The sequence below is a fragment of the Cuculus canorus genome, chromosome 13 (assembly GCF_017976375.1).
Source record: "Cuculus canorus isolate bCucCan1 chromosome 13, bCucCan1.pri, whole genome shotgun sequence".
NCBI lineage: Eukaryota > Metazoa > Chordata > Aves > Cuculiformes > Cuculidae > Cuculus > Cuculus canorus.
In genome coordinates, this window is record NC_071413.1 from 9,355,647 (window position 1) to 9,367,251 (window position 11,605).

Sequence of the window (11,605 nt, forward strand, 5' to 3'; positions counted from 1 at the left end):
AAGGCTGCCTTTCTTGCTCCTTGGCACCTAGTTCTCCAACAACTGGTGAGGAGAAGGCAGGTGGAACTTTACTTCTTCATGTCTTTTATTGTCCCAACAAATTCTAGTCTCTTCCCTTCCCGATCTCTGCGAATCAAAGATTTAAACACACACACACACACACACACACAGAGGACCCCTTGGAGCACTGACCACTCCAGCAGAAGGCAAGTCCCTCACCACTCAGGTGATATACAGCATGCTGCATGCTCAGCACATCTCACGTTGACTGAAGTGGCACGGCCAACTGTTTATCCATCTCCTCCTCTTCTACTCGTTCTCAGCACATTTCCCACTACTTCCCTCCTTCACACAGCAATCAGTAGTACCTCATTTTCATTGCCTCTGCCAGCATGACATCTACTCATATCCTTAAATCTAGGACAAGGTAGCTCATCCTAAACCCTACTTCGAATCTCACTTGACTTGTGCTTTCACCTGTCAGACAAAACAGAAAGCTTTTTAAGACACAGAGTTTGATCCCATAGGCCAAATGGGGATCTCACTACCTATAACTTAAAGCAATTACTGTAGGACCTGCACAAAAACAACGTCTTAAGCCCAGTGCCCCCTCTCCTGGCTACTGGCAACCAGTGCATGCACAGGCCCTCCTGCACTCATAGTCTCGAATTCCCCTAGTAGCTACTGGGAAACCCAACATGCACTTCTGTCAGCGAAAAGGCTACTGCAGACCTTGCCAGAAAAGGAGTAAGATGGTGTCTCTAAATTGTGTAACACCAGAAGGGTATAAAGCGCCAGCCCAACTGTGTACCTAACATAAAATGAGATCATGATACTGTCTGAGCAGAAAACACAATGTAACGTGCATGTTCAGCTCCAGCCCAGCTGCAGTAAGTTGGCATCCTCTCCATAGCAATGTGTGTGTGACATTAACAGGTTCACACCATCCTCAAGGTCCTACTGACAGCACTCAGATTTAGCTTCAGAGAAAAGGCCCATCAGGCGGTTCCCGCACCCAAAAGCCTCCAGGCCTAGATGTAAGAAACAGCTTTCAGTCAACAACACCATGGCAGAAGATAGAACTCAAGGCAAGTATTCAGATGGTCTTCACCCAGGAGACATGTTCAAGGGACCCCATATTGGCACAGCTTCTTTCAAAAGCAGCATCTGACCAGACTCAACTCACATTGCCTTGTCAGCACCAAACACAGAAACCCAGGTTACACTCACCAGAGTTCAGCTCCCAAAAAGCTTGCAAAGCAAAGCCACAAGACAGAAGCTGGAAGTGTACATGGCCTCCTCCCAGTACTCACTCACATGACGGAATAAAACCAGGACAATCTCTTATTCTTCCACCAGTTTTTGCACAAATGCCCACTGACAATTCTGCTCAGCATTTGGCACTCAGGCTGCCATCAGCTCTAGTGAAAGTGCTTCTGAGCTGGTAAGATCAGGAAAACGGAGGAGCAGCATGAGCTTGGAACTGCACACTTGGACACTTTGCAGGGCCAAGTGGCTATTCAGGTAGGAGAGAAGGGTAGAGAGTGGGAAAAGAGTTTATCTTGCTCTTATAAGCAATCAGATATGTGGTAGTCTTGAAGAAACTCAGTAGTAAGGGTTTAATGGGACTGATCAAGGAAACCAGAGTGATTTCTGAAAAGTGGAATCTTTCAGCTCTGACAAGCACTTACCAAGTAAGCTCATGAGCTCTGGCAGCAGAGCTGAGAAAATCTGGCTGGCATCTTTGCTGTGACAAAGAAGCTGCCTACGATCCCAAGAACAAAACACACTCTTAACAAGGGATTGTTACAATCATTTGTCAGAAAAGGAAACTGAGGCAAGGAACAGCTTTGAGTCACCTCCTACCAGGCAGAGGCAGTGCTAGACAAATGGCTAGGTTTTTTAAATAACACAATGAACTCCTGAACCATGTGCTGTGCTCTCAGACAATGTGTTTTATAAAAAAGCACTTCTGGGGACAGAAGCAGCTCTGTGGAGCAAGCATTCCCCCTGTGTGCCTCTACTGAATTACATCACAGCTCTGTTAAGCAACTGGTTCAACCTAAATTTTGAATGAAGCTCTTGTAATAGCTGCTCACCAAAAAAATATCACAGAAAATCACTGATCAAGATCAGAAAGGCTTGTGCTCCTAACTCAGTTCGGTGCCACTGTTTCTCTCATAAAAATAATACATGGTGTTACAGTTACGTCAGTTCTCAAAGCATTTCTTGCTGCTGCTCCTCCTGGTTGCAGTTGGTCCAAAGGACACCAACTACTGCTTCCACGCCAGCCAGAAGCAATTAATCGCTTCATTTTGCTGACCAAAAATAAATCAGTGCCAAAAGACAAACTAAGACATTGTTTAGGGCAAAGGAGACCAGGGAAGAAACATGAGCATTTTGTGAAAGAGTAATTTAGATAGATGAGAAAACCTGCGTGCTGCTCGCAAAGCTATTTGTATTCAGTTGGGGGTCAACCCTTCACACCTGCTTGAAAAGATACACAGAAGACATAAACAAGAAAAGCTAAGAGTTCTACAAGAAATGATGTAAAACTTAGGTGAGGAACATTTTTCAGTTTTACCGACCACTCCAACAGGAATTCACTGCCAGGAAGCGTGACTGATGGCATCTTCTGCTGTGTCGGTGAATGCACTGCTCCAACTGTGTTCACCATACGCTGCAGCCAGGCACAGGAACAGACTACCTAGGGAAGCTGTGGGTCCTCTTGCAGAGACAGCTTCTTAACTGGCTGGAGAAACATCATCCTGAGGCAGATTGGAAGGGGCTAATCATAAAATAGCTCAAGGTGGAAGAGACCCATAAGGATCATCAAGTCCAACTCCTTGCTTTAGGAGAAGGACTAGGCCAGGTAACCTCATACCTGCTTTAAAAAAACAGGCCACTAAAACCCAAACTTATATTCTTATATGAATGCATAACTAATCAGCATCTCAAATTTTACCTATTTTGCAATTAAAACCCTTGTAGTAATATTATAAAACGTGTCTAAGCACTGTTTTTCCAAACATCAGTAGTTCTTCAGTTTAAATGCTGAGGGACATGGGGAGGAGTTGCACTTAGAAGTCCTTTTCCATCCTCTCTTGTATAGTTCTGGAATGAGCATTTATTGTGCCATTCTGAAAATACACAGGTTCAAACAACTCTTGCTGCTGTGCAATCATAAAGGACAGTTTGTGTTCATAAGAAGTACAGAACACTCTTGTTTCTATCTGGACAGAAAAAAAGCATTCCAGCCAGCAAGGAAAAGAACAATGCAAGCAAGCAAACAAATCAACAGAAGATCAAATCTACTAACCAAATATTATAATTTAAAATTGCAAGATCCAATTTTTTAAGGGTCTTACTGGTGTTTACGGGGTCACTCAGAGTGACATTGCCTACTTACAGAAAACCAGTGACATTGAGGACTACTTCAGGGACCTTTTTCTCCCCACTCCGAAAGCAGCTGCACAAAATGCTGGCAAATACGCAACCACCTGCTTGGATTTTGCACCCAGCAGCAAGGAAGAGAAATGCTCTTATATGTAGGAGAATCAATTTGGATAGTCACCAAAACCAGTCCAGAAATAGATGAACAAGCGATTCTGGTTATAAACCAACTAGATTGCAGAGCCACCATCTCATTAAAATAATCCTTCCAGTTCAAAAATGCTTCGTATCACCAATGAACTTAAACTTGCTTCCTTTGCAGCAGAACACAGCCTTGACATGCTACATGAAGTCTATGCTACAGCACTTGGAGCAGCAGGGTACAAGCACAGAGACAGCAGATTTCTACCAGCTACCCACGACTCTACAACAAAGTTGGAGTAACATGGAATTGCCTCCATCCATCTCGTGTTTCATAAAAATGCAATTTATAAAATCAATAGCTTATTGATTGCTTGTGGGGTCTCTCCCACAACAGCAAACAGCTCTTACCCATGTGGGATAAATCAGAAAGGAATTACTTCTACACTCACATAACTATATAAATGTAGCTCCTGATTGCATTATCTGCAAGAGAAGAATGATATAAGCAGGACTGCATTATCTATCACAGCCACAGTTTTGCCGAGATCTGCACGTTCCAATTTACAACTAATTTTTCTGCTCAAGAGCAATTAACAACAGACATTTTACATTATGACCTCCCCTTACAAAATATTTATTCAAGATAAAAATGCAGAAGTGGAAAACAGACAAAAGCTTCATAAAAAGACATAGGCTATTATATGCCATTAAGTCATTAAGTGGAGCAGCACTTCATCTTGTACATACTTGAAATAGTTTGTAAGGCACAGCTTCCAATTAGTCTCCTGCAGCAGAAGAGCTGGCCCTGTGCAGACAGGGCAGAGATGCCAAGGTGCTTGTGGAGCCAGCACGCTGTCCCCTCTCACCCCCTCCAGATGCACAGCTTTCAGTCCTCTGGCTAAGGAATGGCCGCACACTTTTGTACTCGAGGTTTCCAGTTTGAATTATCTGATACCCTGGTGCATCTCCAAGTCCAGTAACAACTCCTCCATGATCTGGATCTTGCTGTCAGCTCCCACAGAAGAGAAAACACTGTCATTACAGGCTGGCTCCTCCACTTCGGTGCTCTGCAAGGTCCACCTTCCACAGATGCTCAGAACCACCCATATGATGTCCAGCACCTGCTTCCAAAGGACAACCATCCCGATGATCACGGGAACTACAACCTGCAGAGATAATCTTGTGTTCTCCATCTCCAATCCAATGGGACCCACAGATAATCTAGGTTTAAGGGCATCCACACCGGATGATAACCACTGTGCTGTTTAGCACATTCCAACTCCTCTTACTCCTATTGGCAAGAAGGACACTTACTAGTATCAGTTTGCTAGGACTATTTATATGTATCAGAAGGAAGGAAACTCAGTTTATTTGCTCTGTCCACTTTATGAACCAAATTTAGCAATCTGAAGAACTGCTTACAGGAAAACAGGTGTCCCAGAGGTTAATGATGGGGGAGAGTTTCCATTAAAGTTGCTGTTTCTGAATCAGTCCAGACTAACTCTTTGTTGCCTTCTATTGCCTCCTCTGTAATACAGAGGAGCTTAACACCCACCAGAAATGAATCCATCACAAAAGCCACTCACACCAAACAAGAATACCCTCCACTTCGTGCAGCATCAAGCCCACGAGTTATGAAAGGGGGAGAGAGATGATGAGGCAGCACACAAGATCTGCAAAGCCACTGCACTGGTTACATGGGCTAGAGTCCAAACTTTTTTTCTGGGGCATTAACACTGTGTTACAAAAGTCAGCAAAGAAAAACATTCCTGCCTCACAAATGGAACTTGTTCCACCTCAACATATAAGAAATGCAGAAAACTCAATGCAGCTTGTACCACACTTTTTTCCACATCATCGGGGCTCTCCAAAGGGCAGAGAACCCAGAAACAGCTGTTCCCAGGAAGCTGAAATGGGAAGGGCAAGTTGAAATACATAGAACTACATTTTATTTCCAAACAGATCCAGAACTGTAAATATCAGTTTGGAAGAGAATAATAAATATTAATTACCCTTTTAGAAAATCCTCTCATAGCTTTTCAGTGACCTAGCAAACACTTCAACTACAAATCCTCAGGAGTGGCATGAGTAAGCTATAAAGCTATCAAGTGATGTGATGCAATCTATTTTTTCATAACCTTGCTGCCTGCCTTTAATGTTTGCACTAGTCTAAATCCAAAGATGTTACAGAGAAGAATTCCTGTTAATGGACAGGAAACCAGTCATTCCCCGAAGCAGATTCATCTTTCTCTTCTATGACAGAGAAGACAAGAGGTGTCATCCACTGCAGCTGCATGTTCTTCAGGTTTAATCATCCATATCTGTGAACTTTCTTTTGCCATAATTCTGGACCAGACTGGAAGCCGTGATTTGTGAAGCCTGTCCCTTTTCCCAGCACTGGAAGTCATTCAGCCCTTTCTGCCCAGCTCGAAATAAGGCTCGCTCCAATTCATCCAGCCGAGCCACCAGTGCTGACGTGTCTTCATTGTAGGCATTCTGAGAGGAGTCCATGATACGACGAAAACGGCTAATAAACGTCTAGAGAAGATAAGCAGAATTACTGACAAGTAACACAGAGGCTTCTTCAGCTCGAATGCTAGAGGCGGAGCTTTCACGACTCAAAAGCCAAAGGTGCAGGCCCTAGATCAAAACTAGTCAAGTGTCTGCAAACAGGGCAGCACCCATTAACCTTGGAAACAAAGACAAACCATTTCCTGCCCAAGCTGAGAGATCTGCCCGATCACTGGATGGGAAGTGAACATGGAATTAGATTTTCGGCTGCTTCCTAATGACAGGCTTGAGCAGAACACAGGCTCTAACACAATTACGATCTATTTCATCCCACTTCACCAGCAATGATTGCTTTACAGCGGAATGAATCTTATGCCACAGCAGCTGCTGCAGGAGCAGATAAGTTGCAACTTGTGAATGGCCTAGAAGTTAAGCCAAATCACCACTATGAAGCATTCTGTGTGCTGAAAAACACACTTTAGCCACAAGAAAAGTCAAATCCCCAAATCTACAACTAAAATTAATAAATAATATTTAAAAGCTAAGCTACAAGACTTATTTAAGGATCTTTTATTTCCTTCCTTTTCCTTGCTTTTGGGGAAAAAAAAAAAGGGGGTCAAAACTCCTTGAAAACTGTGCTTTGTTATTTCAGAAGCTGATTTTAGAATCATCAGAAATGTAGTATTTTAGATATTTACTAATAGAATAAATATATTATAAATTAACAACTCTCATTTTGGCCTTATCAACAAACAGAGGAGGTGGAGGGGAGGACGTTGTGCTGTTTTAAAAAAATAAGCAAAATTCCCCTCTTGTTTGCTTTTCATAAACGGAAACCATTCCTCATGTGCTTTGATTTTACTGTCAACAAGTGATGGGGGGGGGAAAAAGCCATGTTAGCACGCCAGATGTCCACTAGCAGAAAGGGAAAAAACAAGGAAAGATGTGGTCACCTCCTCAATGCAAAAAGCAAGCTGTCAGTGGACAACTCCAAGAAATCAGCAGTGCTTTAAAGTCTCTCTGCATCAGCCTTCATTTAAAGAATAGGAGAAAAAAAAAAAAAGGACAGGAGAAAGAAAAGCCAATAGCAATTATCTCAGACTACTTTGAGAGCTGGCTGAAGAAATCTCAGAGCTGTTAGCGGTTATCTTTAAAAGCTCAAGGAGCTCAGAAGTCTGGAACCTGGCAAAGATGGTTATCTGTTTTTTCAAAGAGAAAGGAGAGATAGAGAGAGAGGACAAGAATTATAAATCCATTAGTATAAATTCCTGGAAACATACTGGAACAAATAAACTATACATAAAGTTCTGTGAGAAAATACAGAGATGAGCAACAGCCAACATGGTCTTGCCAAGAATGAGCTTTGAGACCAGCTTGGTTTCCTCCTGTGGCAGGACGCTAGGCCTTCCAAAGGGAGGAAGCGCAGCAGACCAGTATCTGCCACAGGGCATTCCTGCAAGACTTAACTAAACCATCTGTACGTGGTTGGTAAAGAGAATTACCCATATGTCCTGTTAAGAGGGAAGAACATGCAGAGTTCACAGGGGCCTACCTGGAACCAAGTACTGTTTCGTACCTATTAATTATTAAGCTTACTAAAGGAACAGAAGTTATGCTTATTAAATTAGTGAACATGCAGAAGGAGTGATGACTGCAAACACATCGGGGAGCAGAACTCTTTGTTCATAATGATCCTGACAAATTAGAAAGACGGTGTGAAAACAACAGGATGTAATTCAGCTGGGACTAATGTAAAGTTTTACATTAAGGAAGAAACAGAGAATCAGACAAATACAGGAGATAAACGATTGTCAGCATATGCAGTCTGCACATCTTACTGTGGATTGCAAACCAAACGCATATCAATGTCATTCTGTCGTGTAAAGCACAATGCTGCACCACACTGAGCAAAAAGCATCATGCCTACAAAATTCACAAAGCAATCTTTCTGTTTTCATCAATACAAGTCCTGAGTAGGAGATTGTATGCTGTTCAGGGCACTGCACATCACAATGGATGCAGATCAACTGGAAAGATCCCAGCAGTCCACCAGAAGGACAATCAGAGGTTAGAAAGCATGACCCACAAAGAGACATCAAATGATTTGGGACTGCTGCAGGAAGAGAATAATATGTCCTCAGTGTCTACTTTGTATGAGACAAACAAAACAGAGCTTGTATTGCTGTGAAGGAGCTTTAGTTTACACATTAGAGGAAACCTTCTAAGATTATGATGGCAAAGCACTGAAACAGATTGCCAGAGCAGTGTGAAGTCTTATCACAGAGCTTTAAAACAGAATAGAAAAATAGAAATTATAGAGGGTGAATTAATTCTGCCATGCAGCATGGGCATGATTAAACAATATGACATCTCCTCTAGTCCTGTTTTACAGCATATTATGAAATCTCACATTTACAGACTGGAAACTCCAAGCTAAAATTAAACTCCTGCATACATGCTTAAGGCTTCCACCACCAGACTGTGTAGTTGGCAAAAGGGTCATCCTACAGCTTGACCTGGAAATCCATATTCAATCCATGAGTCATTTGGATTAAAGCAGGATATTTTTCCTGAAGATTGCGGAGCAGCGAGGAAAAGGAGGAAGATGGAAAAATGTAAAAACAGATTTCAAAACTTAGGTCAGATACTTGCCTGCAGAATAGTCTGAGCTATCTCAGGATTCTCTGGATTGTCAAAATTCAGGAGCTGGGAGCCAAATCCATAGTAATATGGTCCCATCTTATGCAGATCAACCACATTGGCATCAGCGCTGAACACTGTCCTCCAGGCTTCCCTGTAAATCTTTGGTGGCTCCACAGAAATGATTCTTCTCTTGCTATCATGTAGACCTTTAGCAAGCCACAGAGGTATTTCCAGCTTTGATCCCTGCATGAATGAGAAAAAACAGTAGTTGTCTTTGCCATGAAAATGCACGTAAAGCAAAAAAATGCACGTAAAGCAAAAAAAAAAAGTCGTATTTTGATGGCAGAATCAAATAACCTGTGCTAAAATCTGGGTTTGGTTGTATAAGCATGAAGAGAGTGGTTAACCCCAATGTGGCCTGAATTTTACTTAATATTAGAACTTAACCTTACATATCTTCTTCCTCATTTATTTGTTGTTTGAAAATTAGTTCATTTTTCACCACATTCAAGTTTTCATGCTATCCTCTGAGCTGTATATGCTGAAAACATTACTCTTTCTTTACCTAGCGGGCTATACAATAACATTTAAATAATCTAGTAAACATTTCAGTTTATTAAATACCAGGAGAGGAAAAAAAAAAGCCATGCCAATGCATACAACAGAAGTGAAAACAACTTGTGAAAAAGTAGTTAGAAGCACAAATTTCCTTGCAGCGACTCCAGGGCAGAGGGTCCCTGGGTCGGAGGAGGAGATGCAGGCGGCGCCTACATCTGAGGCGCGGTGCCTGCTGGGAGTTGTAGTTCCCCCATAGCATCCACGCACTCAGGTTCCCCCAACGCGGTGCCTGCTGGGAGTTGTAGTTCCCCCATGGCCTCCACGCACTCAGGTTCCCTCAGCGCGGTGCCTGCTGCGAGTTGTAGCTCTCCCCCCTTCTCCCTCCCCCGGTCACCTCGGGGATGGAGTCTCCACTGGCGGCCCCCTGGCCCAGCGCGAAGGCCAGGCGCGGCAAGGTGGTCTCGGCGCGGCCCGGCAGCTTCTCCTGCGACATGAGGATGTCGTCCAGCGACAAAAAATTCTCCTCGGCCCCCAGTCCGGGGCCCACCGGGAAATACGCCTCAGCCATGGCTGGACGAGCCACCACTAACCTAGTTCCCGCGCACCCACTTAAGCCCCGCCCACGGGCGCCGCGCATGCGCAGAGAGACCCGAACCGCAGGTTCTGCGCATGCGCAGAGGCTCTGTCTCATGGGCAGGGAGAACTCCCGGTGGATCTGGGGCTCCAAGTGCCCTCCAACGTGGCCTTGGCACCTCCAGGGATGGGGCAGCCGCGGCTTCCGCGGGCCACCTGTGCCAGGGCCTCACCACCCTCTTTTTGTCCAGTCTAAATGCCTCTTCAGTTATCTTTTAATTCTTAAGACCTCAGCATTCCTTGTGCTGCTGTTCGCTCAACCTGGATCCATTGTGATTTGATACAGTTTGCATTAATTAGCGTGCTGGTACTTTAATATCTTTATTAAAGTCAAATGTAGGCAAATGTAATCAAATTTGCACTGGTCTATTAAATCTTGCACTATTTTGTTTTGTTATAGGAAAAATAAAGCAGAGAGACTGAGACCTTCGGATAACGCACTACCATCACTTACACATCCTATAGGTACCAAGGCAGGATATGCTCTAAAAATACAGCCAATAATGAAATGCAGGCTTTTTGTGAACTGTGGCGTTCTGAATTTGCAAAAATCTAAATGCCGTGAGTTTATTAGAAAAGGATTAGAACTAGAACTCAGGAACAGGAGAAATGTGTCCACATGAATTTGTCAGTGTGAGTCCTGCAAACCTCTTATTTTAGAATGTCCCTTTTTCCCATTAGTCAGGTATGTAAAATCCTCACAGCAGCTGTAAGGAAAATGCATGGTCCTGAAAACATATTTAATGTAAAAGGTCATTTCATGTAAGATGCTATATTTTTCTCTATGGCACAGAAAACAGGCATTGCATAAGAGTTATCAATGTTAACTATTGTCCTGTGGGTTTTCTGTGGTTTTTTTTTTAAATGAGAGAGTAAGTCTTTCTCTTCAGAAAAAAAAAAAAAATCCTTCTATCTGTGCACATGTTCCAAATGAGTTACAGAGCAATTTCAAAAAGGTCTTTCTGAAGGGCAGTTCTGATAGAATTATAATTTGCTGAATTGGATTAGTAAAAATATTCCCTGCTTAATCAGGTTTAGGAAACAAATATCTATGCTAAATATGGAAACTTGCACTGTGAGTGAGGAGTGAGAAGAGAGAACTATTAAAATGGAATATGCTCTTTTTTTTGGGTGCAGAAGTAAGACATCTGGAAAAAGAAGGAAGAAAAGTACTGTTTCCCTGTGTCCCAAGATGCCTCAGCTTGTAGCGTGTGATGCTGAAATAAGGCACGGAGGTCCGGAAAGCCTAACATACTGGGCAAAGTTATGCTTACTGTAAAATCAGTTGAAGAATTGTTCTTTTGTGAGAATTTTAAAGAATTATGTATTTGCCAATCAAAGTTATGTCGCCTCTTTCTGTAGTATGTTTGCCTTCTCATCATGAGAAAGTTGCTTTTTCTTGAACGCTTCTGTGTGAATCTTAGTATAAAAAAATGCATACTGAGCCCAACATCCTAAATCATATTGTATTTTCGTAAGTATGATTTCAAGACCTTCCTGAAAGAGATGTCCTGTGTCATAACTGAGACTGTTTGTACTAGAAGGATTTGTGAACTGGAGACATTCTCCTGCATTTGTGTAAAGTCAAACCCAATATGTCACACTAGCAGAAGCAGTCTGAGAGGGGAATCTGACTCTGTAGTTTTACAGAGGCAAAGAATGACAGAAACTCTCAATAACCAGAGTAAAGAAAGGAACAAAAGTGTGTAAGAAGATGAAAAGG

The 11,605-nt window shown here is 42.7% G+C and overlaps 1 protein-coding gene across 1 annotated transcript; it reads right to left on the reverse strand.

Annotated features, from left to right (window-relative positions):
• Positions 1–3,048: 3,048 nt before the first annotated feature.
• GINS3 (GINS complex subunit 3) lies at positions 3,049–9,864 on the reverse strand. Its single transcript, XM_009561037.2, has 3 exons — positions 9,644–9,864; positions 8,701–8,934; positions 3,049–6,075 (listed from the first exon to the last, which is right to left on the reverse strand). Exons 1-3 carry the CDS (start codon positions 9,815–9,817, stop codon positions 5,845–5,847), a joined length of 639 nt encoding a protein of 212 aa, XP_009559332.1. The 5' UTR covers positions 9,818–9,864; the 3' UTR covers positions 3,049–5,844.
• Between the last annotated feature and the right edge of the window lie 1,741 nt (positions 9,865–11,605).